This window comes from Chrysemys picta, chromosome 22, assembly GCF_011386835.1.
Source record: "Chrysemys picta bellii isolate R12L10 chromosome 22, ASM1138683v2, whole genome shotgun sequence".
Taxonomy (NCBI): Eukaryota; Metazoa; Chordata; order Testudines; family Emydidae; genus Chrysemys; species Chrysemys picta.
Genome location: NC_088812.1, coordinates 6,050,270 through 6,074,721, shown reverse-complemented (window position 1 = coordinate 6,074,721; position 24,452 = coordinate 6,050,270). Strand labels below are relative to the sequence as shown.

Here is a 24,452-nt window from a genome sequence, read left to right as displayed (position 1 = left end):
GGCACTAGGGGGCGCTGTGCTGCAGGGGTGGAATTGAGGGGCTCAGTAGGGGGCACTGACCCCTCACAGTCACTGCTGACTCAGTGCCCTGGCATGGCACTAGGGGACGCTGAAACGCCATCAGTCTAGCAGCTTCCTATTCCCAGCGACCCTCCCCAGAGAGGAAGCTTCCCCCCGCCCCCGAGCTTGCCTAGAGGGGAGTGAGGGTCGCACCCCCATTCACTGGGCAGGGCTGGGTCACTGGGCCGGGCCCGGCTCTGAGTGCTGGGTGGAGGCAGAACCATCCCCGCTGTCAGCGCATGGCCCCAGTGAGCAGCTCGGTCTTGGGGAGCCTGGTGCCCATGCTGTACCTGGGTGTGGGGGCTGCCTTTGCTCCCTCCTTGGCTCGGGGACCCCAGCCCCGCCCCCGCTCCCCTCACCATGCCCTGTGCTTGCTGCTCCAGGTCTATAACCCGCAGCGCTTCGACCCAGAGAACGCCAAGAACCAGCCCCCGCTGGCCTTCATGCCCTTCTCTGCTGGACCCAGGTAACCTGCCTGCCGGGCTCAGAGCCCCTCGCCGCACGAACTGCCCCCGCCCAGCTGCCCACCAGCGAGCGGCTCCCTGTTGGCGCCCTGGCTGCAGTGAAGCATTGTGGGAAACACAGGAGGTGGCCTCTGGTCAGTGCTGGGGTCAGCTGTTATTGCTGAGGATCTGTCCCTTCTCCCAGAGGGGGTTGGGCTCCCCCAGCATCTGTCTGTCTCTGCGGGCATTGGGTTCTGGGGTGTCTCTCCCTGCTCCCCCATCCCTGCTCTCACATGGCGTGTGGTTTCCGGGCAAAGAGCACCAGCTGACACACCTGGCTCTCTCGCAGGAACTGCATCGGGCAGAACTTCGCCATGGCAGAGATGAAGGTGGTGCTGGCGCTGACGCTGCTGCGCTTCGCCGTGCGGCTGGATGAGCACAGGCCTGTGCGGCGCAAGCCCGAGCTGACCCTGCCCAGCGAGACTGGGCTGTGGCTGCACCTGGAGCCACTGGGGCCCAGCCATGAGAGCCGGCCCTCCGCACCGCGCTCCTAGGGCCATCCACTCCCACCCACTGCGGGGGATCCAGCCTGCTCCACACAGCTCAGGGGCCTGCCGAGTGGCGGACCAGGTGGGGATCATGATGGGGCCAGCTCTATCCTCTAATCTAGACCAGCCCTCTGTACCAAAGGAGGTGCTGTGGGGTCCAGGCATGGGGCCCCGAAAGTGCTGCAGGCTCCTTTCAGACACCAGCTGCTTAGCCCTCCCCGACCTGCCCCTGGGAGCAAGGGGGACAAGTGCCTTTCCCCAGCCCCGCTGGATGCTCACGGCCACCTGGTGACTGAATGTCAGAGCTAGAAATGGAGCCCAGCAGCCTGGCTCCCGGCTCGGCCCACTCACAGCCTGGGCGACCCCGTGGCCTGCGTTCCCTGCCCCCACTGGCTAGAATCAGGGTGCCCGGCAGTTCGGCCACTAGTCTAGGATGTGGGAGACCATGTTCAATTCCTGCTCTGTCACAGGCTCCCTGTGTGGCCTTGGGCAAGTCACTCAGCCTCTGGCCCTCAACTCCCATCAGTGCGAGGGGCTAATGGCCCTGCCCATGGGGGGTGAGGGTAAATGCAGTGGGGGGTGAAGTGCCAGATACTTATGGTGGGGCATCTAAGAACACGTGGTCAATAACCCTAAATGCTATGGGTTTGTTAGTGGATCAGCCCCTGCGTTCCCCCCAGCCCACGGCCAGCCCCTCTGTGTCCTGATGCTGCTGCCCAGAGCTGAAGGTCTGGTCTGTCTCTCACTCCCCTTCCCTGGAGGGTAGGACTCTTCCCTCCGCTCGCTCCCCCTCTGTCCTGCTCCCCCCACTTCTGCACTCAGCAATCCACCCGCCTGGTCTGGGGCAGGAACAGCTGAGAGGCCTGCGGACAGGTGGCTCCGTGCTCTGGCCGATCTTCCTGGGGGGCCCCCAGGGGCCCGGGTGAGAGCTTCTGCCTTGGCCTGCTGTGGGTGGCTTTGGGGTGGGGCAGCTGCCTAGCAATCGCAACTGCTGCCAGCACTCACCCAGGGGAGTTGGGGCAGGGAACCTGTACGTGCCTTTGTTTCCGTCACACACACACATGCCACAGGGAACACACACACACAAACACACAATGGGGAATTGTACTCCCAGAGTGGCCAGGGGGGCTGGCTGCAGTCCCAGCAGGGACCCGCTCTCTGCCACAGGGAACTCATGGTTCAACGAGACAAACAATGGTTGAGGGCAGGGAGGAGGGGGCCGGGTGTGGCCTCTGCGGTGGCTGGACCTGGAACTGGGGGATAGTTGGTTTCATATTTCTACGTTCGTTCTGGAGCACGGCAAAGTCCAAGGCCCCTGCTGCAGGGACGAGGCCACGGAGCTTTGGGATCCGGCCTCGGGGTTTCAGGATCTGGCCCTCGAATCTGGTCACTGAGCTTTGGGTTCTGTCCCCCGGCCACATGGCGGCAGGCTTCAGCCCTGGTCTCACCCCCTCCCTCCCATCTCTCTGGAGGAGCGAGGGCGGGTGTAGCAGGGCGGCCTGGAGTGCGGCTGGCAGCCGCAGCCGGAGGAGCCATGGGGAGGGGGCAGCGCGGCCGGAGGAGCGAGGGGGGGCGCAGCATGGCGGCTGGCAGCCAATGGGGGAGGCATGGAGCGGGTGGAGGAGGAGCCAAAAGGGGCGTGGCCAGAGGAGGAGCCAAGGGGGGGCCTTTTTTATGTTTGCTCCCCCTGCTCTTAGATCCTGGCTACGCCACTGGCCAAGGGTCTTCTGACTCTCGCCCCCAGCTGTGAGGCAGCAATTGCTGGCCCCAGGCTCACCCACCCCCCATTGCCCCGACCCACTCTGCCTCCTCCGGCCCTGGGCTTTGTCCACATGCTCAATCCCCAAGCCATGGGACTTCAAGCTCAGGCCGCGGGACCCGGCTGCGGGGCTTTCGGCTCTCTGGCTCCGGCTCTTGGCCATGCAGTGGCAGGTGCAGGCCCCTAGCTCATCCCCCCACCCCCATCAACTTTGGCCCCTGCTGCCCCTCCCACTCCCCCCATTGCCCCTGGCACCCAGTGCCTCCTCCAGCTCCCTATCCATTCCTTCCAGTGCCCTGGGTCTCTGCTGCCTCCATGCCCACCTCCGCATCCAGGGCTTAATTTGTCTTCGTGCTGTGTAAGTGCTGTGAAAAGTGCTATTTGTACGTTTGGTGATGTCACTTTTCACAGCAGACTGAGTGGTTAGCTGGGAGTCTGGGAAAAGTGATATTAACATACAAGTATCACTTTTCACGGCAGCAGATTTACTAGCTCGCAAGGCTAAAAATAACCAAAGCAACTAAAAAAGCAAAAGAAACTACAACAAAAAAGACAAGAACGTGCAAAGCAGCGTGTTTGCGTTTCTATTCTGTTTAGGGCCAGTAAGGAATAAAGACAACTGGACTTTATTTGTATTATTCAGTCTGCAAAAAAACAACCCAAATCCTATATAAATAAATTACACTGATTTGGACATGGGTCTGTGCATATTTGTTTATTTTTCCTAAAGTTAGTTAAGTATTTTAGGAACAAGAGTCACCACCGCTGGTGAGGGGCCCCTGCGTAATGGTCAGGGTTAAGAAAATTGGGGGAGATGAAAGAACTGAGTGTTGACCTGGGAACGACTGATTCGTGTAACACCAAGGTTGTCCAGAGTCGTAGTGAACACCTTCGTGTAGTGATCTCTAGCCGTATTCATTTTCTATGTGGAAAAACGGAGCAGTTTATTTAGCCATCGTGAACTGGTTTGCTTCATTATTAATGCATTGTGTAAACAGTGAATGGAGTCTTTGTATTCATACATTTGTGTTTGAATGGGGTGGGGCCCAAATGTTCTTTGTGCCCAGGCCCTCAATAAATTTTAACCCGTCTCTGCCTGCTGTAACCCAGAGACTAGAGCCCAGTCACTGGCAGGGAGACTGTGGGCAGCTGAGGGGGGCGAGGGGCAGCAAAGGCCCAGGTCTCATTGCCCAGTTCTTTGTGTTATCACCTCCCCTCTGCCCCCCATCTTCTCTGCCTGCTGGGTGTGACAGCAGCACCCATATGGAGTAACGCCACCTGCAGCAGGGAACCTTGGGCCGCGTTGCCCAGCACACCAGGCCCAGCAGCTCCAGGCATTTGAACCCGGCGGAAAGGCTGATGTTCAAACAACCCAGCGGCTGAAAAATAAAACCAGAATAACAGAAATCTTGTATGTAGCTGCTTCTAAACCACGTAGGCCGGAGCCCAGCCCCAGCTGCGCTGCCTGGGCCAAAGGGCCAGGGGTTAACCCCCCACCCCCGTCCATGTGAGCCTACTGGGATGGGGGGGGGACACTCACTTTGACAGTGGGTTACACAGCTATTTACCAGATGGCAGCAGATATTGGGACTCAGGAGTTTTGCGTCTGTCTTGGGGAGGAGACAGGAGTCACAGCCGACAGTTGGGTGGCAGGACTCCCGGAGTCTATTTCTGGCTCTAGGAGGGGAGTGGGATCTAATGGTTTATAGCGTCAGAGATTTCAAGGCCAGAAGGAACCACTGTGCTCAGCCAGTCTGCCCTCCTGCAGAGCACAGCCAGAGATCTGTTAGACAGAGACCCTCAATCTTTATGGAGATGGAGAATCTGCCCTCCCCTTTGAGTCAGCTGTTCCTAGGGTTAAGTCACCTCCCTATTAAACATTGTCACCATATTTCCAATCTGACGTTGTCTCACTTCAGCCATTGGTAGCCATAGGTATTAGCCTGGTAAGGCATATGGTGAGGCAGAAATGCAATGAACCTACACTTCTCAAGGCCTGAAAGATAATAGCTTAGCTAAATTAATTAGGGTGTAAGGCCCCAAAGCCTTAGAGTCAGGGCCAGCTCTAGCTTTTTTGCCACCCCAAGCAAAAAAAAAAAAAAAAAAGAGGAACGCCGCCCCTTACAATGTGCCGCCCCAAGCACGTGCTTCCTCTGCTCGTGCCTAGAGCCGACCCAGTTGGTACCTCGGTCCGGTGAGAGTCTGGTGTGTCCTTGGGATAGACCGCCAGTGGCAACCCCAGGGAGGCCACACCTCTTTGCTACACAGCACTACAAATTTGTGTCAACCTAAATTACATTAGCATACAGCCATCGCAGTTATTACATTGCTTGTGCGTGTGCACACTGCACTCCTTGAGTCAGCGGTGCGTGTCCTCACCAGGAGTGCTTGTATCAATGCAGAGTGCACCATGAGTAGCGATCCCACTGTGCAACTCACTACCATTCCAGCACAGAGTGATTAGGGAAGTTTTTGAAATGCCTCATGGGGCTGAAACGAGTCACGCTCTGCAAATCCTGCAGACTCAGGCGCCCCGTGCTCACAATACTCACGAGAGTAGTGCAGAGCTGTGCATGCTCCATGCTTCTGTCAGAGAGGGCAGACTGTGAGAAGGGACACACAGGTTTTTGGGGATTTTGAAAAGAGGTGTGAAATATTATGGGATGCAGAACACTGTATTATGGGAAGTTGAACACATGCTCCCGGTCACCCCTGCACGTCCTCACCAGGAGCGCTTGTGTCAATTCAGAGTGCAGTGCATGTCTGCAGTGGCTCACAACCACAAGTGCCTAACTCAGAGCAGACTGCCAATATCAGGGCCAACACCCCAAGCTGGTGGTGTGTTCGATAATTAGATTTCACCAAGCCAGTAACAACTGTGAACTCCTGGATCACTATACAAGCCTTACCATGGAGTCACACACAATCCCCTTAGACTCTCCAGTCTATCCGGCCACCCAGACAAACTGGCCTTAGTGATAAATGGTCACTTATACCAACATTCAGGTAGCTTCCATTCCCAAGAGACCTGTCACCTACCCCAGATCACTTGGTACCCTCGATCCTGCACCAAAGTGATGCCTGAAGCCAATCCTGTAAGAAACTAGCTAAAGGTTTATTAATTAGGGGAAAGGACTAAGAGCGTCATTTACAGGTCAAAGCAAGCGAACATGTACAACCAATGAGTTACCATCTAACTCCTGAGAGTGACAGAATTGTTGTGATCTGTCAATTCAAAGCGTCTTTCAGGGCACCCCAGGAGGCAGCCCCTGGGGATCTCTGGCTTCAGTTTCAAGTCTCCGGCCCTTCAGAGTTCAAACAGACACAAAGGTGCTGTTTCTTCTTGTCAGGGATTTTTATTCCCTTCCCCCACAGTTCAAGGTGATGGGACGAGTCCATGTGCACATCCCTTCTTTGGGGAGGGGAGGCGGGGGGGAGAGCAATCAAAATGTCTTTTGTCCTCTGATGTGCAGCAATGGTTTGTCTGGTGTCTATGAGCCTTCTTGTGTTGGTCAGAAGATGACAGCTCCTGCGGCAAACTAGTATTTCACACCTGGTAATGTTTCTCTCCTCACTGTGGGGGCTTCCAGTTTCAGAGCAAACACTGAAACTTATCTTATGAATTGGGATACAGACATTACCAGTGAGATTGATGCAGCAGCAACAAACAAGCATTTCACAGAGTCTACACTGGACACATTCTTATAAGACTAATCCTTATTTTGAGCAAAACTAACCTGGTCTGATCTCCAGCTCTGAGGCCATCGGTTCTTAGCTAATGCCTGCAGCCAGGACAAGGGCTGGCTCTTGGCCTGTCAGCCTCACACTCGGTGCCTAGGAAATCACTTAGGAGTCCTGCACTTAGGACAGAAGAATCCCATGCACTGCTACAGGCTGGGGACTGACTGGCTAAGCAGCAGTTCTGCAGAAAAGGACCTGGGGATTACAGTGGACGAGAAGCTGAATATGAGTCAGCAGTGTGCCCTTGTTGCTTGGCTAGCTCCCAGTACCAAAAGAAAGGGGAAGGCTCGATGGGAAATCAGGACCCTGAGACTGACAGTCCCCAGGGGCAATGGGGAGAGGCCAGTGCTCCAGGTCAGCCTGATTGACAAGGCAGGGCAGGCTAATGAGGGAGTCAGGAGGCCGGGGGGGGTCCTTTCCATGTGAGCTGAAATTGCCTGGACCAGAGCGGGGCTGAGCTAAGGAGAGAGCAGAAGCCTGAGCTGAGCTGGGGAGCAGAGCTGCACTGGCCAGAGACAGAGTGAACCAGAAAAGCAGCCCAGGGAGCTGGAGGCAGAACAGCATCAGTGCTGGGGCTGGAGCAGTGAGCACTGTGGGGAGCGAGGGGGGAACCTGGACAGCGGGTGCAGCGCAGGGAGATGCCCCCAGCCAAGAGGCCTTGCAGGCCAGACGTGGAGGGGGATCATAACCCTGACGGGGGACTGACCCTGGGAAGAAGGGTCCTGCCACCTAGAGCCAGAGGACGTGTGGCCACCACCAGAGCAAGTGTCCGACCCGCAGCATCCCTGCAGCACAACTAGGGCCTGGGCAGGAGACCTGGGAGCGTGAGGGACAGACTGTGAACTGCCTTTACATTCCCTAAATATATAGCATTCTATTAGTTATATGCTGGTACCTGGCCAAAGGGGGCTTTTTTGCTTGCTTTATTATCCTCTTGTCTGTTTGTTGTGCTGTTAATATGTGTTAGTTAATGACAGTTAAGGACCATCTTGTTCCATGTTTGTACAGGTCCTAGCGCAATGGGATCCTGGTCTGTGACTGGGACTATAAGGCTGTACTGCAATACAAATAATCACATGCTGATCTACAGAAATACTTTTGTACCGTGGCCATCCCCACTGGCTCAAGAGATTAGTCACTGAAAATGGAAGTATGTGAACTTGACATCTGCAGTTAAGTCTCCTGGTCTCCTGCACTGAGTGTTCTTTCTGCTCAATACACACTCAATGGTAGGCATGTCCACATAAAAGGGTTATGAAGATGGGTCAATGGGAGGGTTTGACTTCCTCTACCAGGGGCTGCTATTGCAGGAAGGAGGTTTGCTTGGAAGAGATGAGGTCCGTCTGACCAAGAAGGAGAAGAACATCTTCATGCACTGACTCACCAACCTTATGAGAAGAGCTTAAAACTAAGTTCAGAGGGGGCAGGTGAAAAAAGCCACCAGGTAAAAAAAGTGACCTTATAGAGGACTAGATATTTGAGGAGAAGTAGATGTGGAAAATTGCAGTCGAATTATAGGAGAAACAAGAGGGAAATCCAGGGGCATCTGCTTAACATCTTAGATGTCTATACACAAATGCAAGGAGTGATAATAATGGGGAATAAACAGTAAGAACTGGGAGTTTTAGTACATAAGTCATAACTGAGCTTAACTGGCATCACAGATACGTGCTGGGCTAAATCTCATGACTGGAATATTGGCATAGAGGCCTATAGCTTGTTCAGGAAGGACAGGCCGGAAAAAAAGAGAGGAAGTATTGCATTGTACACTTGTTCTGAGTCCAGAAGGAGGTGAGAAGCAGACCAGCTGAAAGTCTCTGAGTAAAGATAAAATGCAAAGGAAAGACAGGAAGAATAGTAAGAGGCCAATATGGCTCCATCAGAAGTTTTTTAATGACCTGAAAATCAAAAAGAAATCATTCAAAATGTGGAATTACTAAGGAGAAGTACAAAAGAATAGCATATACATGTAAGGACAAAATCAGAAAGGGAAAGACACAAAATAAGTTATACATAACAAGGGACAAATGTAATTGGAATTTTTTCCATATGGTTTACTGCAAAGAGTGTCATCAATAAAAATTTAGTTGATTTGTTTGGCAGGACATGAAGTATAAATTTCAATTCATCGGCACCCCCCCCCCCCCCCCCCGCCTCCAACTGACCTTTGTGTTGAACACAGTTTTAGAGAGGTAAAGTGCCCCTAGAATGTCCAGTGCCCCTAGACATGTGCCTACTATGCCTCTTTGGAAATATGGCCCTGCCGGAGGGTACACCCCAGTGGTATGTCTACACAGCATACTAAGCCGGAGCTCTGACTCTGGCTTAAGACCAAGCCCCACTTCTGTCCACACGGAAGTTAGTTTGACTCAGGCTTGCAGAGCCTGCTAGGGGATGGGGTCAGAGCCGAAGTCCCACTGTGATGCAAGTCAGAGCCCAAACACTTTGTAGTGTGGATGCAGCTCAGCTCCATGTCACCAGACTCGGGTGTGGAGAATCTGCCAACACTATCTAACAATCCCCAGGGACTGCGCTTCCCGGCCCTTCAATTCCAAAACTTGCCACTTGCTTCCCAGGAATCTTATGTAACATGGGGATACTGATAATGGCCTCCTTTGTAAAGGACATTGAGACCTTCTGAGGAAATGAGCTACAGAAGAAGTAGGTGGTCTTAGGGTGCAGGTCCAACACTGGCTGATCTGGCCCCTCTCCTCAACAAGGGGTCAGCTGCTGCTTTGGAGGTGAAAGGCTCTTTGTATCTCCTCAACCACAAGGTCTTGTAATGTCCTAAGGACGATCTCCCTCTGGGTTCCAGACCAGGACGCCAGTTATTCCTTCCTGTAGCGGGGTGGTTTCCCTGGGAGAGGACTGTGGGGGGAAAGCTGGGCTGATTGTGGAAACAACCTCAGCTGTGGCCATGCCCCAAACAGACCCACTGGCTTGCAGAGGGTGCTCTGACGGGTGGAGAGCTAATTCCCAGAGACAGCCAGCAGGAGGCGCCGCTGGGTGAGTCTGCGCATCGCTACACTTCCCCTGAGAATCCACCCTTAAGATTCGAGACTGGCCACTTCCCAGGGCTTTGGGAGATGAGTCAGAGCTGCGGGACACCAGTGTGGTGCTGAGGTGGGCCAGCTACTGCTCTCATTTACCCGGGTGCAAGGCAGGAGTAACTCTACTGAATTCAATGGGGTTACGCCTGATTTTTCTGTGGAATATTCCAGCTGCTGGGGGTGGTTCTAACAGGGTTCCCACACCCAGGAAAGACAGAGCCTGCTCCTTTCCCCCACCTCGAGGAGCAGCAATCAGCTGTTTGTAATGTACCAGCAGCTTCCTCTCCCATGCCAAGGCTGCAGTGTCTGGAGCTGGGCGGGAGCAGGGAGGTGTTTCAGACATGCAAGGCTCCACTTTCCCTCCACGTTCCTCATTTCTCTTGAAGTGGGGTTGGACTGAGCTCCCCTCTGACGTGGAGTGATGAGCTGGGGGAACAGACTCCAGGAACAGACTGTGTTTGCCTAAGCACCCTACTGTGCCTAGGAACTCAGCAGAGGGAACTGCTTTGACAAAGTGATCCCTTTTGGCAGTTATTGGGTTACAAATCAGTTTAGTGGGGAGTGCAGGGGAATGGCATGTTGTCACCCTGACTGTGTGAGGAAAGGGCAGCAGAACTGTGCGTAGCCTGCCCTGATTGACGCTCACTCGCTACGCAGGGGGGTGGGGATGCCAAATCCCCATCAGAGTGAGAGAGAAAAGGGTCTGGATAGGTGTCTGTATCCGGGGGTGTGGGCTCTGCCTAAAGAGTCCTAGACACCATTTGACCCTCTCCCTCGCCACTGTGTAAAGGCAGAGCTCATTAGACACACTGGAGAGTCTTTGTTTTGTTAAGCGATCGCTGGAGCTGAAATCACTGAGAACCAGGTCTAGCCGCTGAGCCTTAGGGCACGTCTATGCTTAACACGCGGCATCGGCACAGCTTCACCGAGGCAACTGTGCAGCTGTGGCGCTTTAATGGAGATGCTCTAAGCTGACAGGAGAGAGCTTCTCCCATGAGTGTAGCTAATCCAACTCCCTGCGAGGCGGTAGCTGGGTCAAATGGAGAAGCTCTCCTGACCACACAGCATTGTCTACACAGGGAGACAGGTTGGTATAACTACGTCGCATAGGGGACAGAGGTGTGTGGATTTTTCGCCCCTCTGAGCGACGTAGTTATACCAATAGAGGTCTGTAGGTCAGACCAGACCTCTGTTGTATACATGATGGTAGCAGCAGCAGCCGAGGCATTTCTCAATGCCATCTCCCCACCTCCCACCCCTCTCACATGAACGCTCTGAACTCTGGGACTTCTCTGACCAAGGACAGCAGCTGTGGGTGGGGTGCAGGTGAGGGAAAGGGCAAAGGCAGGTTAAAGGATAATTTGTGGGACTTTCACACTGCAAGAGGAGAAACTGAAGCAAAGGACACTGCCCAATATATTCTGGGGTAGGAGTTTGCTCATGGCTAAAGCTACAATTATGTCATGGAGGTCCTGGACATGAGGCTTTTCCCCTCCAATTAGCTCTGCGCCCAAATCATTCCCACCCCAGAACTGACCAGGTGGTGGGGAGCTCCCTAACCTAATGGGGGAGGATGGCCACAGCGCACCCCCACCCCAGACGCCTGCGCTGGGCCCTACCTGGTGAGGCCCCGCTGCCTGCTCCCGTCTCCTCCCCGAGGGGCTCGGCCGCGATGCCAATCTTCTTGATGCTGTGGAAGGGGGCGGCTTGGGGTGTGGCGGCGTGGATGGGGAAGGCCTTCCCCACCACCAAGCGTCCCCTGTGGCAGGTGGCGGGGGACCCTCTTCGCTTGACCAGCCATGGTGGGAAGTGAGGGGACCCCTCCCGAGCTCTCAGCCGCTTCGGGGGTTAAGGGGACCCTGCAGCAGCCCAGTCCCCCATGGGCAGTGGGGGACCCTAGACCTCCCACTTCCCGCAGGTGACCGGGAACTAGAGCTCCCTGCTGCTGCAGCCGGTGGGACCCCCTACGACTGCTCAGCTGCCATGGGGAATGGGAGACTTCGAAGCTCCCACTAACCGCAGCGGCTGTGGGGGACCCCAGAGCTCCAGCAGCAGTGGGTGCTGAGCTGAACCTGCCTCCTCATTTTGTCAGTATATTTTTACTGAAAGTCAGGACAGGTCATAGGCTTCCGTGAATTTTTGTTTATTGCCTGCGACCTGTCCATGATTTTTACTAAAAATATTTTCACCTTACTCATGGTCACAAGCTTTCAAATCGTGGCTGTGGGGTTTCCCAGATTACTGCCAGGTTCCTTTCGCCTTTCCATTAAAAGTTCTCTTTGTTATACACTGAATCAGTGCTTGTGGCAGAGAATGTATTGCCCCTTAGAGGCGCCTGGGGTGGTCTGAAGTTATCCCACATTACTGAGTGGGGGTGTGACGGGTTCGGTCACAGAGATCCCCTTGGGACTGTCACCTGATGTGCTGAAATTACCTCTGGGCCTGCTTTCCCTGCAGCTTGGGTCTCCAGATCCCTGCCTTGTTGGGAGAGACACGCTAGCCTGTTGCAACACAGACCCAGGGTCTGGGCCATGCCCCCAAAGCTGCAGACTTCAACTAAAAACAGTTCAGCAGGTTACCTGTCTCCAGCACCCATCTCCAAAGGGGATGCAAACCCCAAATACATCCGTTTTACTCTGTATAAAGCTTATACAGGATAAATTTGTAAATTGTTCGCCCTCTCTATCATTGATAGAGAGATATGCACAGCTGTTTGCTCCTCCCAGGTATTAATCACTTACTCTGTGTTTATTAATAAATAGAAGTGATTTTATTAATCATAAAGAGTAGTATTTAAGTGGTTTCACGTAATAACAGCCAGAACAAAGTAAGTCATGAAGCAAAATAAAACTAAACACGCAAGTCTAAGCCTAATACATTAAGAAACTGATTACAGGTAAAATCTCACCCTCAAAGATGTTCCAATAACCTTCTTTCATAGACTAGACTCCTTCCTAGTCTGGGCCCAATCCTTTCCCCGGTACAATCTTTGTTAGATCCAGCAGACATCTCAGGTGGTAAGCAGGGGTTTTCTCATGACTGGCAGCCCTTTGTCCTGCTCCACGCCCTTTTATAGCTTTGCAACAAGTTGGGAATCTTTTGTGTCTCTGGGTCCTCACCCCTCCTTCTAAATGGAAAAGTACCAGGTTTAAGATGGATTTCATTATCAGGTGAATGGTCACAAGTCACTGTAAGCCCCCCAGTCTCCATTCCCCATGGGCTGGCCCACACGTACACAGGGAGGCTTTCAGGTAACTAAGGCCATTTACAACTGATTGTTTCTGGAGCATCCTTAATGGCCTCCACTTAATATGTTTTTCATCAGTGATACAGGTTTATAGCTTATTCTCCTAACTCCAGATATAAAAAATAATACATGGAAACAAATAGGATGAACACACTTAGTAGATTACAAGCTTTCTAAAGACACCATACAAGGGGTATTTAGCATAAAGCATATTCCAGTTATATCATATTCATAAGCATATTTCCATAAGGCATATGGAGTGCAACGTCACAGGGGCTCCAGCCGGTTCTGTTTTGTATTGGAACCCCTAGGTATTGAACCCGGCCCTGGTGGCTGCCGACTCCGCCTGGCAGAAGGGTTACTCCTGGCAAGAAAAGCAGAAAAATGACAATAGGTTCCAAGGCCACTGAGAGTGTAATGTGCAAACTGGTGGGTTGTCTCTGTGAGGCAACACACAAAGCCCCTGGATCCTGACCCATAGGGATAATGGAGCCAAGGGAAATTCTTCACGGTGCTGACTGCTCATTGGGGATGATCTGTCTGCACTGACAAGGTGTCAATCCCAGGGGACAATCTGATCTATTCAGTTCATTACACTGCAAGAGCCAATGCCTGCCTAGCCCACAGTGAGTGACCCCTGGAGCTCCCAGGAGAGCCAAGGGAAGGGAACGCGGAGGTGCCAGGACAGGACATTCTGTTCTGCTGCCTAAGACATCTAGGATACTCCTCGATAGTGACCGACTCTCACTAACACTTGCAGTGAAGTTCCCAGCTGGATCATAACCAATCCTGAGTCATTCGGGGGGCAAAGCACCTTTACAGCAGTGATGAGACCCAGCTAGAGATGACTGTGTCACAGGCAGGTATTGGAACAGAGCAGAGAACCTCTTACCGTCTTGGTGCTGGTGGTGGGGACAGCAGACATGGATAGATCGGATGTCTGAGATTTCGTGCTGGACGTTCGGAATCCCTTGATCCATCTCCTGTACTCCTCTCTCACCTGGAGAATGAAGGACATTGTCACTGCACTATTTAACTAACTCTGAGAAGATCAGACATGGCCACCGCGAGGCTGGTGAAGGTGCTGGGTGGGCACATATGGGCCGGGGGCATTACCTGGCGATTGAGGAGACAGTGCACCAGGAAGATGAAGGCTCCCTGCAGGCTGTTGACGATGGTGAATAAATACGCCATGACCGTGGCTGCTGGGCCGACTTGGAGGAGACCAAGGCTCCATGTGCAGCCCAGAATGAAGAGCTGGGCGATGGCTTTAAAGGTCAGTAACCTGGATAAAGGCAGATGGAGAGATCCCGTTACAATAACCCTATGGAGAGCAATTGAGTCAGGAGGGTCTGGGTAGAGTGGAGTGGAGCTACCATCCCTGGCTTTCCTGTGTGGGACAGGGTTACTGTCAATGCGAACACACTGGGAATTCGTTCCCATGGATCCTAGATCTGCTGTTCCCCTCCTGCAATCCCTCACACCCTCCCGGTGCCAAAGACCCTCCAAACCAAGGTATCTGACCCTCCAAGACTGTTTTGTTGCCTTCTCACCTGTGGTCTCTGAGGGTGGACACATCTGCATTGAGGGAGGAGAGTCTGTTTCTCAGGATCCACAGAGTCAGGGCAAAGAACGTTATATTTATCTGTGGGAAGAGTGGGAAATATTTCCTGTAAAACATCCCATCCGGGGCTGATGACTCCAGCTGAGGCAGAGAACGATCCCAGGGGACCGAGCCGAACACTGCAGAACCGGGGACTGCTCATTTCCAGTGGGAATCATCCCCTCTCCTGTAATATCCCCTGGCAGCTCTCGGTCCCTCCCCATGCGTGGAGCTGACAGCACAGCCAGGGCTGAGATGGATCAATGGGATCACAGAGGCCAGATGCTGCTCAGAGTTAAATATGGAGCCTCTCCAGTGGAGTCAGGAGTTATTTTGGGTTTACACTGGTGTAACTGAGAGCAGGATCTGGCTCAGAGATACCAGCTCCTGCCTCTAGAATACTTCCTGCCACTTTCAGGCTGTAACAAATCTCCGCACCCCCGAAACTTCCCCAGGAGGTAGGGAGGAATATGTAGGGACATTTGTTTCCCTCCCTACAAAAAACACTGCAGAGTGCAGCCCTCTCCCTTCCTCGTTCCTTGGGTCAGTAACTAGACTAGACCAAACACTTGCTGACTTCACTTGTAAAAACTCCTACTGACGTCCATGGAAGCTGTGCCCAAGTAAAGGCTGTAGGCCTGGGGATACAGCACAGAGACTAATCCCAGGACTGACCACTGAAGATGAGCCAGGTGGGACCTAACTGGGTCTTTCCTTGTGTTTTATGGGCCACGTTCTCCTCCCTGCTTCACTGAAATCAATGGGGTCGCAGAGGTGAGAGGAGAATGGGGCCCTGTGGTTCTGGGAGGTACCCACCAGGATTATGGCACAGACTGGACCCAGGAAGCTCCAACGAAAGCCTTTGTCCAGGCTGAGCCAGCAGCTAGCGGGAGGGAGGAAGAAGACGGTGACGTTAATGGGATTACTGCCCTTTTTCAGCCCTGGGGGCAGAGAGGGGGGTTCACAGGGCAGCTGGCTCTCAAAAGCGAGATGGATCTCAGCCTGCCTGTGACATGGCCAACTCTCTTGCAGGCAGCAGGCAAAGAGCCCTCCCCATCTACCTCAGCATCTCCTGCTTTCAGCCACCACTTCCTCTTCCACCTCCTCAAATGACCCTTTCTGGTGGATGCGCTCAGTATTGCTGGAGGGCCAGACATGCAGCGGATGGACATTGGCCTCGCTGCACTGAAGGAAGTGGATCTGCCCTGATTTACACCAGCTGAGGATCTGGCCTGGGGTGTCTAGAACACGCCACGCCCTGTTTTAGTGAGTCCCTCACTTTAGAGAGGGGATCCTCAGGGATTTGCACACAGGAAGAAGGTGCATTTGTTTCCTACCCACCAGCCCCACAAACCCAGCCTGGGAGCTGGGAGTCAAGCTGGGATCTTTCTGGCTTGTTCTTCTGCATCATCAGTGGAGTGAGGTGTGTAGATGTCTGACAGGTGGGCAACTCAACTACAGCGCTCGGGGCAGCTTAGTGTCCCTGGGGATGGGAAGGGTCCCAGGGGGACATTCAGCTCCCAGGCAGGGTGAGCAGGGAAATCTAGGTTCAAGTCAGACCTGGGGTGAGCCGGACAAGCGCATGGAAGCCACATCCCAGCTCCCCTTGGGGATGGGCGCTGCACGTACTGTTTGGACGTTCCGTAGCCGTCAGCATTCACCGCTGCAGAAATAGCCACCACCAGGGCTGGGAATCCGTAGCCGAACGGGTACATGAATCTCTTCTTGAACCGGCTGGCGCTGGTGTAATTCACGACCTTCAGGTTTCTGACGGTGAGGAAGAGGTGCAGCCCCTCCAGGAACATCCAGCTGAAGCAGGCCAGGAAGAGGTAGTGTAGGAGGCCAGCAATGACAGCACACACCACCTGGGGGAGACAGAGAGCCCAGGGACACTGCGGTGGGGAAGGGAAATGCTGAGTATGGGGGAGACCTGCCGGGGGGGGTCACACTGGGATTCTAGTTAGCAGAGCTCTCCAGTTATAGCACCCTGTGACCCAGAGACGGCAGGTTCCTCGGTCTATGGAGGGTCCTGTGGGTACACATTGCTGATCCAGGAAGGGAGCAGAGATTATTGGTTACAACAGGGGAACAGGGCTCAGGGAATCCAGGTTCTGTTCACTGCCTTGCCACAGAGTCCCTGGGTCACCATGGGCAAGTCATGTAGAGGAGGAATCGAGGCACAGGGAGACTGACATAGGGATAGAACTGGCCAAATTCCTGGGGATGTGGACACTCAGACCACTCTGCGCAGTGTGAAGGGACATAATGGGGTGCAAACATCCCCCCAGGAATCCCCCCTGTGTCCGGCAGAGTCCAGAATCCAGGGATAACAAAGGGGTTCAAAGCCACACAACCCAGCCCTGCTGCTAATGGAGGAACAGAGCAGGGGAGAATCAGGACGTACCCGACTGCCGGTGCGGGTCACAGCGGTGAGGAAGAGCAGGTCGGCCAGGAAGAGGCAGAGGCAGAGCTGCAGGTGGAGGGAGGTGCTGACGTTGCGGATGGAGCGGCACAGGAGGAAGGTGAGGATGGCGAGGAAGAGGCACAGCAGGGAGAGGGTCAGTCCCACGTAGGTGATGATGGTCAGTGGGTCAATCTCCTGTAACACAACGGTCGTAACTATAAAGGGAAGGGTAACAGCCCTCCTGTGTACAATACTATAAAATCCCTCCTGGCCAGAGACAGCAAAATCCTTTTACCTGTAAAGGGTTAAGAAGCTCAGATAACCTGGCTGACACCTGACCCAAAGGACCAAGAAGGGGACAAGATACTTTCAAATCTTGAGGGGTAGGGGAGGCTTTTGTTTGTGCTCTTTGGTTTCGGTGTGTTCGCTCTTGGAACTTATAGGGACCAGACATCAATCCATGTTCTCCATATCCTTCTGAACAAGTCTCTCATATTTCAAACTTGCAAGTAACAGCCAGGCAAGTAGTATTAGTTTATCTTTGTTTTCTCAACTTGTGAATGTTCCCTTTGCTAGAGGGATGTATATCTCTGTTTTGTTGTAACTTTGAAACTAAGGCTAGAGGGGGTTCCTCTGGGCTCTTTGAATCTGATTACCCTGTAAAGTTATTTTCCATCCTAATTTTACAGAGATGATTTTTTCCCTTTTCTTTTTAATAAAACCCTCCTTTTAAGAACCTGACTGATTTTTCCATTGTCCAAAGACCCAGGGGTTTGGGTCTTTGATCACTTTGTAACAAATTGGTTAATTTATTATTCTCAAGCCTCTGCAGGAAAGGGGGTGTAAGGGCTTGGGGGGATATTTGGGGGGAAGAGGAACTCCAAGTGTCCTTTCCCTGTTTCTTGTTAAATCACTTGGTGGTGGCAGTGTACCAGATTTTAACCTAAGCTGGTAGAAATAAGCTTAGGGGGCTTTCATGCGGGTCCCCACATCTGTACCCTAGAGTTCAAGAGTGGGGAAGGAACCCTGACAACAGCAAAGGGAGAATCACCAGTGACCCCAGCCCAGCACCCTCGGTTCCTACTCAGCCTTTTCCCCAACAAAGACTCCAGTCGCTCCAGGGAGAGCTTTGCCCATGCCTGAGTGCGGAGCTCAGGGTCCAGCCCTGTGACCCGAGTCTCACGGTGAGATACCGCCACTGTGGTGGGAGCCATTAGGACGGCCAAGCTGGAGAGATGGTCACAGCTGCAGGTGGTGTGAGTGCTGTTCGTTTGCACGGTGGTGCAGCCGTCCGGAGACCAGCTGCCGCTCTCGGCCACTACTTTCCAGTAGACGCAGAGAGCCTCTTCCTCCTCTTTTTTGGCCTGGAAATACAACAGAATCATCCTCATCCTCGTGGGATCACGGAACGTCATTTCTGTTATCACATGTCTATAGCAAACCCAAGGCCACCTACAGCTCCACGGCTCTCCCCACGCAGCCCCCAGTGCCCACTGGGGCCATCCCGGTGAAAGTAGAGAGAGAACGCAGATCCTGCTGCTCCAAAATCACAGGCCCTGCTATTGGAGCGAAAGGGAAATAAATCCTTGCTAGCTGTTAGCACTATAAGGAACGTGGCACATGGCTGAGCAGTTCTGACTGCATCCAGCAGGGGGAAGTGCTGTGTGCACATATACACATATGCACCCTAACCACTTCATTACCGTATCAAAGTGTTTCATGCTGATTCCCTGAACCACCATCTCTACAGAAAGCGGCTTTCCAGTTATTCCGGCTCAGGGGTGAGCTAGGCAAAGCTGTTACCCTAGATCACTTTGCACAGCCATGTGTCGTGGTGTGACCCCCGGTAACCTCTTCCAATAAGACAGCCCCAACGCGTCAGGAATAAGGAGGCCTCCTCTTCTCAGGACCATCAGGAGCCAGAAAGGCAGCACGGTCCAAATGCCCGGCAGAAGATGGTGCCTTCTATAGACCCCTCTGGAGCCCCAGATATGGAGCAAAAGGAAAGGCTCTTCGTTCACTCACCTGTCTGTGGCGCAGGGTGAAGTTTGCGGGTCTGGAGAGGTGAATGGGTCTCCCGTCTCCGACGGCCCCACTCACCACCCTGGAGTTGAGATGACTCTTCTCCAGCTTCCCTCCAGCCGGTAGATTTCCCTCGCTGAGACGTCTCGCATTGATGATGGAGTCCAGGTTGGAGTAGGAAATAAAAGCAGCAGCCCCCAAACATGCTGGGAGAGGAGATGATCCCTCGTTAGGGAGCTGGGGACGCTATGGCAAAGAAGGAGCCGGCCGGGGGCCCAGGGGTCACAGTGAGTCTGTGGCAGATCCTGGCCACAACTCTTAAGGTTTAACCACTGGACTGTGCTACCTCCTACCTCGGAGCCCCCAGGAACGCGTCCGGCTGCAGGATGCAGAGACGAAGATTCAGTTTTTCTCAGCGAGACCAGGAGAGGGGCTGGCCAGGGATGAGCTTCCCCTGGTGCTGGAGGATTCGGGCCCCTGAATAAGGCAGCTGTGGTATACGTTACCCTGGTCCCCACATCTCCATTTGGGGGTCTAGCTAGACTAGGGCGTTCCTGCCCTTTCCATTCTCTGGGCCCACTTCATACCAGAGACCCTTTCATGAGCCGTCTCCCCTCTGCCCCCAACTCCTCACTGCTCGGGGCTCAAGCTGTGGGACAGGCAGGAACGAAGGTGTCAGCTCCATGGCCACAGTCCAAGAACCACTGGCTCAACCAGCAAGGAGCACTCCAGGGCTAGAGACAGAGGCCAGGGCCCGGCCTGGGGATCCATGGGGAGGGAGGGAGGAACGTGGGAACCCAGACTGGGGTTAGGTGCCTGGGAACTGCTCTGTGCTGTGGTTTGAGCCCTCAAGATGGTACCTCGTGTCGCTGTTCTGGGGATTGAATCACAGTGCACGTCCATCGTCTCCTCGTGAGCTCTCAAGATGAAGATCTCACTGTCCTGGCTGCAGTTCCCTGTGATGAGCCGCGTCTGGATAGCTGTGGGAGGTGGGGGTGAGGAATGACAGAGCCCCTCGCTGTGAAACCCCTTCCCTGGGAATCTGTCCATTCTGGGCCAGATCCACCCCCCTCCCACTCCACTTGGAGCCGGGGGGCTTCAGGGCACTTCGCACTGTGGGAGGGGGAAGTTTGGAGCCCCCCCGAGTTCCATTGATCACCCCCCCATATCCCCTCTCCCCATGTTGGCTCTGTCTCCCTGTGGATGCTGCGTCCCCAGCAGGGGGAATAGTGCGGGTGGGGGGAGGTGACTGGCTCAGTGTGGCAGCCCCTAGTGGTGGAATGCCAAATATTACATTTAAAGGCCTCTCAGGCATTGCTGTTGCTCCTGGGGGCACTGGCAGGGCTGGGTTATATTTCCTGGGGCAGGGGCAGTGCTGCTCTGTGTCTGTACTGAATACAGGCTCACATCCACAATGGTATATAGGCTCTAACTTCCAGTGGATTTGGGGCACAGTGTGTAACCCCGTATCTCACGGCAGCCAGCAGGTGGCACCGAGAGCCACACGTCCCCCCTCACCCATAGACTCTGTCGTCATGTTCTGTGTGGTTATCTCTGGAGACCGGAGCGCAGTGGCCAGCGCAGCCCATTCCACGCTCTGCAGCAGGACCGTCACGGCCGACCCCACGTCCCCCTTGTCTCCGCCATCCCAGAGGGAGGTGCTGTTCAGGAGGGCATTGAAAGGGAGAGTTGCGTTCTGGGGATAGGAAAGGAAAGGCCCTGGGAGCGAAGAGTCCGGGATTTAGGTGCCACGTCCCGTGTGTTCCCAGGGGGCATCGGGCATCACAGCCTCTCCCAGTTGAGGAGGCTGCAGTGCTCTCAGAGGGACCTGAAGCCAACTGGGGTAGAACCCTTTGTCCTTTCTTCTTCACTCCCCCATCCCTCCATTACAGATGCCAGGGAACAACATTGTCACAGGCCCACGGCTTCTCTATGCTGCATCCGGCAGCGGCTCAGAAATGTCTGGCAGGGCAGGGATAGAGCCCAGATCCTGCTGCCTGAAAAACTTAGGTCACTGACAGATGAGCTGAAGGAGAATCCCCATTAACTGTTAGCAGTATAGCACCTCTGATGAACAACAACAGTTCTGAACACTAGAGGGTGTATTTGGGTGGACAAACACAAATGTGCATTCACACCACTAGAGGGCATGTGCACACAGACACAGACAAACACCACTAGACGGTGCACCCCTGCTCCCCACAGCAGTGGAGGGCACAGATCTTTTCTGAAGAGTATCTACATGTCGCCCTCCCCCAAGAATAGACTCCTAACCCAGCACAGCAGCACACAGGGTCTGGGGCACACGGAGGGCACTAGTCTGCAGGGCACATTCAAGGGAAGGAGCCTCTCACCTCCAGTGATAACGCCGCACTCCCATCTTTGAACGTGGACATCAAAATCTCTAAGGTTGAATTAAAGAAAGAGCAAAGACTGCTGCTTCTGCTGCTCCGCTTTCCCTGCAGAGAGACCCAGGGCAGAGGGTGAGTTCTGCAGGCGCTGAAGGGCGACCAACATTGGTGTTTGCCTTATGCAGGGGCCTGATCCTGACACCCCTCATTGAATGAATAAAGCTTTTATATCAGACGTGTCCAGGACATGTACGATGGTGCTGTTGCCACAGCGCGAGGTTCATGTGGCGAAAGGGAACAGTTTCCAGTAATAGTTGGACTACATCAAGGCTTGGGACTAAGCCCCTTTTTGTTCACGTCGGTGCTGGAGGCATTGACAGAAAGCAGCCAGAGAGTGGCCCCCGGCACATGCCTTTTGCCGATGACGTAGTGCTCGTGGGGGGAGAGGAAAGAGGAAGTGAAGGAAGATGCAGAGAGACATGGAGATGCATATTGGAAAGAAACGGCATGAAAACCAGCTGAAGAAATCAGAGTATATGGTCTGTAGATTCAATGCTCTCCTGCAAGAAGACAATGGGCGTGTAAGTCTGGGACCAGCCACTAGCAAAGCTACAGAAGTTTTAGAAGGTTCAATATCAATTTGCAAACACCTAGAAGATAATAAGGTGATAAGTAACAGTCAGCATGGATTTGTCAAGAACAAATCCTGTCAAATCAACCTGATAGCTTTCTTTGGCAGGGTAACAAGCCTTGTGGATGGGGGAGAAGTGGTAGGTCTGGTATATCTTGACTTTTGTAAGGCTTTTGACACTGTCTCACATGACCTCATAAACAAACTAGGGAAATACAACCTATATGGAGCCACTCTAAGGTGGGTGCATAACTAGGTGGAAAACCATCCCCAGAGAGTAGTTATCAGTGGTTCACAGTCAAGCTGGAAGGGGATATCGAATGGGATCCCACAGGGATCAGTGCTGGGTCTGGGTCTGTTCAATATCTTCATCAGTGATTTCGATAATCGCATACAGAGGACATTTATAAAGTTTGTGGATGATACCAAGCTGGGAGGGGTTGCAAGTGCTTTGGTGAATAGGATTAAAATTCAAAATGATCTGGACAAACTGGAGAAATGGTCTGAAGTAAATAGGATTAAATTCAACAAGGACAAATGCAAAGTACTCCATTTAGGAAGGAACAATCACTTGCACACATATAAAATGAGAAATGAATGCCTAGGAAGGAGTACTGTGGAAAGGGATCTATGGGTCACAGTGGACCACAAGCTAAATATGAGTCAACAGTGTAATGCTGTTGCAAAAAAAGCAAATCTCATTCTGGGATGTATTAGCAGGAGTGTTGTAAGTAAGATATGAGAAGTCATTCTTCCGCTCTACTCCGCACTGATTAGACCTCAACTGGAGTATTGTGTTCAGTTCTGGGCACCGCGTTTCAGGAGAGATGTAGACAAATTGGAAAAAGTCCAGAGAAGAGCAACAAAAATGATTAATGGTCTAAAAAACATGACCTATGAGGGAAGATTGAAAAAATTGGGTTTGTTTAGTCTGGAAAAGAGAAGACTGAGAGGGGACGTGATAACAGTTTTCAAGTACAGCTCTATCCCGAGATAACGTTGTCCTCAGGAGCCAAAATATCTTACTGCGTTATAGGTGAAACTGCATGATATCAAGCTTGCTTTGATCCGCCGGAATACGCAGCTCTGCCCCCCTGGAACACTGCTTTACTGCGTTATATCCAAATTCATGTTATATCGGGTTGCGTTATATCGGGGTAGAGTTGTATATAAAATCATGAGTGGTTGTTACTAGGAGGAGGGAGAAAAATTGTTCTTCTGAACCTCTGAGGATAGGATAAAAAGCAATGGGCAGTTTAAATTGGGCATTAGGAAAAGTTTCCTGTCAAGGATAGTTAAGAACTGGAATAAACTGCCTGGGGAGGTTGTGGAATCTCCATCATTGGAGATTTTTTAGAGCAGGTTGGACAAACACCTGTCAGGGATGGTCTAGATAATACTTAGTCCTGCCATGAGTGTAGGGAACTGGACTAGATGGCCTCTCGAGGTCCCTTCTGTTCCTACAATTCTGTGATAGTACAAGAAAATGATGAACTCAACAAAAAACTTATAAGCAGATTGGGAAAAGCATGGAGTAAAGGGAGAGAAGCGAGGGAGTGCTCTGCGATAGGAGAACGCCTGTCAAACAGAACGGTAAGATCTAGAAGACAGTCATTAGGCCTGCACTTTTGTATGGCTCCAAAAGCCAGGGACTGAGGAAGAGCCAGGACCTATTTTGAAGACAGAGGAAGTGAAAATGTTAAGATGGATGCTTGGAGTTACAAGTTTGAAATGAGGGAATTAGGGCAAGAGTGAAAGTAGGACTAATGATAGAAAAGCTGAGGGAACCAGGCTCAGATGGTGTGGGTGTGTGACAAGAAGGTCAGAAGAACAAACAGGAAACAAGGTGCTAAAGATAGACGCAGAAGATAAGAGGATTGGGAGACCCCAGACTAGATGGGTGGCTGTCATACAAAAGGATTTGATAAGCTGTGGAGTTTCTGAGGAACTGCTTCAAGGCAAACTGGAATAGAGAAGGACTTGAACAGCTGATCACATGTAGATGGGACCAGCCTAGAAGGATGAGGAGGATCGAGTCCCAGCGATGAAAGGAACAAACACAGCATTGCCCTAATCTTGGATGGGGTTTACAGGGGTCACTGTAATACCAACAGGAAAGGTTTTTGTCTGGGAATTTCCATATTGGTGGTAAAAAACACAGGGCAAAATCCCCAACAAATGAATGAGGGGGTTGAACGTACCTGCAGAGAGAAGTTTCTGCACGTCTCTTTGATTCCCTCAAACTCAACGCTGGGGTTAATGCTGGGGACTTAGAGAGGAACAGACGTTAGAGCTTTCATATCAGGTTTTCATATCAACTCACTCCTGCCTGGGGGGAAATCCCCTTCTGTTCCCAGGCCCGATGGCTGCTGTCTGTCCACATGCCAGTCCCACAATGGCAATAGTTTAACACGTGGCTGCTACAAAACTCCCTCCCTTCCTCCCCGTCTCACTCTGTCTCTCTCTCCCCTCCATTTACACTCCACTTTGCCTGTCCCTCCTGCTCCTGTCTCTGAGACTTCTTGATGTGTTTCCATCTACTCTGCACAGAGACCTGCTGGGTACAGATGCCTCTGCCCGCTGGGGAGACCCC

The 24,452-nt window shown here is 52.8% G+C and overlaps 2 protein-coding genes across 4 annotated transcripts in view; one reads left to right on the top strand and one right to left on the bottom strand.

The window, feature by feature from the left end:
* The first annotated feature begins 299 nt into the window (after positions 1-299).
* Positions 300-1,409, top strand: LOC135977173 (ultra-long-chain fatty acid omega-hydroxylase-like). Its single transcript, XM_065576467.1, has 2 exons — positions 300-526; positions 853-1,409. Exons 1-2 carry the CDS (start codon positions 300-302, stop codon positions 1,055-1,057), a joined length of 432 nt encoding a protein of 143 aa, XP_065432539.1. The 3' UTR covers positions 1,058-1,409.
* A 10,948-nt stretch (positions 1,410-12,357) lies between these two features.
* LOC101944104 (adhesion G protein-coupled receptor E3-like) overlaps positions 12,358-24,452 on the bottom strand; it is a 30,765-nt gene continuing 18,670 nt past the window's right edge. The window contains exons 6-18 of one of the 3 annotated variants that reach the window (XM_065576114.1): positions 24,061-24,128; positions 21,232-21,336; positions 20,396-20,573; positions 19,738-19,857; positions 18,881-19,083; positions 17,995-18,219; positions 16,856-17,050; positions 16,081-16,316; positions 15,268-15,334; positions 14,402-14,493; positions 13,965-14,133; positions 13,741-13,848; positions 12,358-13,212 (exon numbers count right to left, since the gene is read on the bottom strand). In XM_065576114.1, the coding sequence (XP_065432186.1) occupies positions 13,207-13,212; positions 13,741-13,848; positions 13,965-14,133; positions 14,402-14,493; positions 15,268-15,334; positions 16,081-16,316; positions 16,856-17,050; positions 17,995-18,219; positions 18,881-19,083; positions 19,738-19,857; positions 20,396-20,573; positions 21,232-21,336; positions 24,061-24,128 (1,772 nt within the window). In that variant the 3' untranslated portion in view covers positions 12,358-13,206. Of the gene's footprint in view, positions 13,213-13,740; positions 13,849-13,964; positions 14,134-14,401; positions 14,494-15,267; positions 15,335-16,080; positions 16,344-16,855; positions 17,051-17,994; positions 18,220-18,880; positions 19,084-19,737; positions 19,858-20,395; positions 20,574-21,231; positions 21,337-24,060; positions 24,129-24,452 lie in introns of all 3 variants that reach the window. The other 2 variants (XM_065576115.1, XM_065576113.1) reach the window with 2 other exon arrangements.

Bases quoted from the DNA above. Each gene is read 5' to 3' on its own strand.
- LOC135977173 (XM_065576467.1), top strand. From the start codon at position 300: ATGGCCCCAGTGAGCAGCTCGGTCTTGGGGAGCCTGGTGCCCATGCTG. The intron at 527-852 runs GTAACCTGCCTG...GCTCTCTCGCAG, and splicing joins CCCTTCTCTGCTGGACCCAG to GAACTGCATCGGGCAGAACT.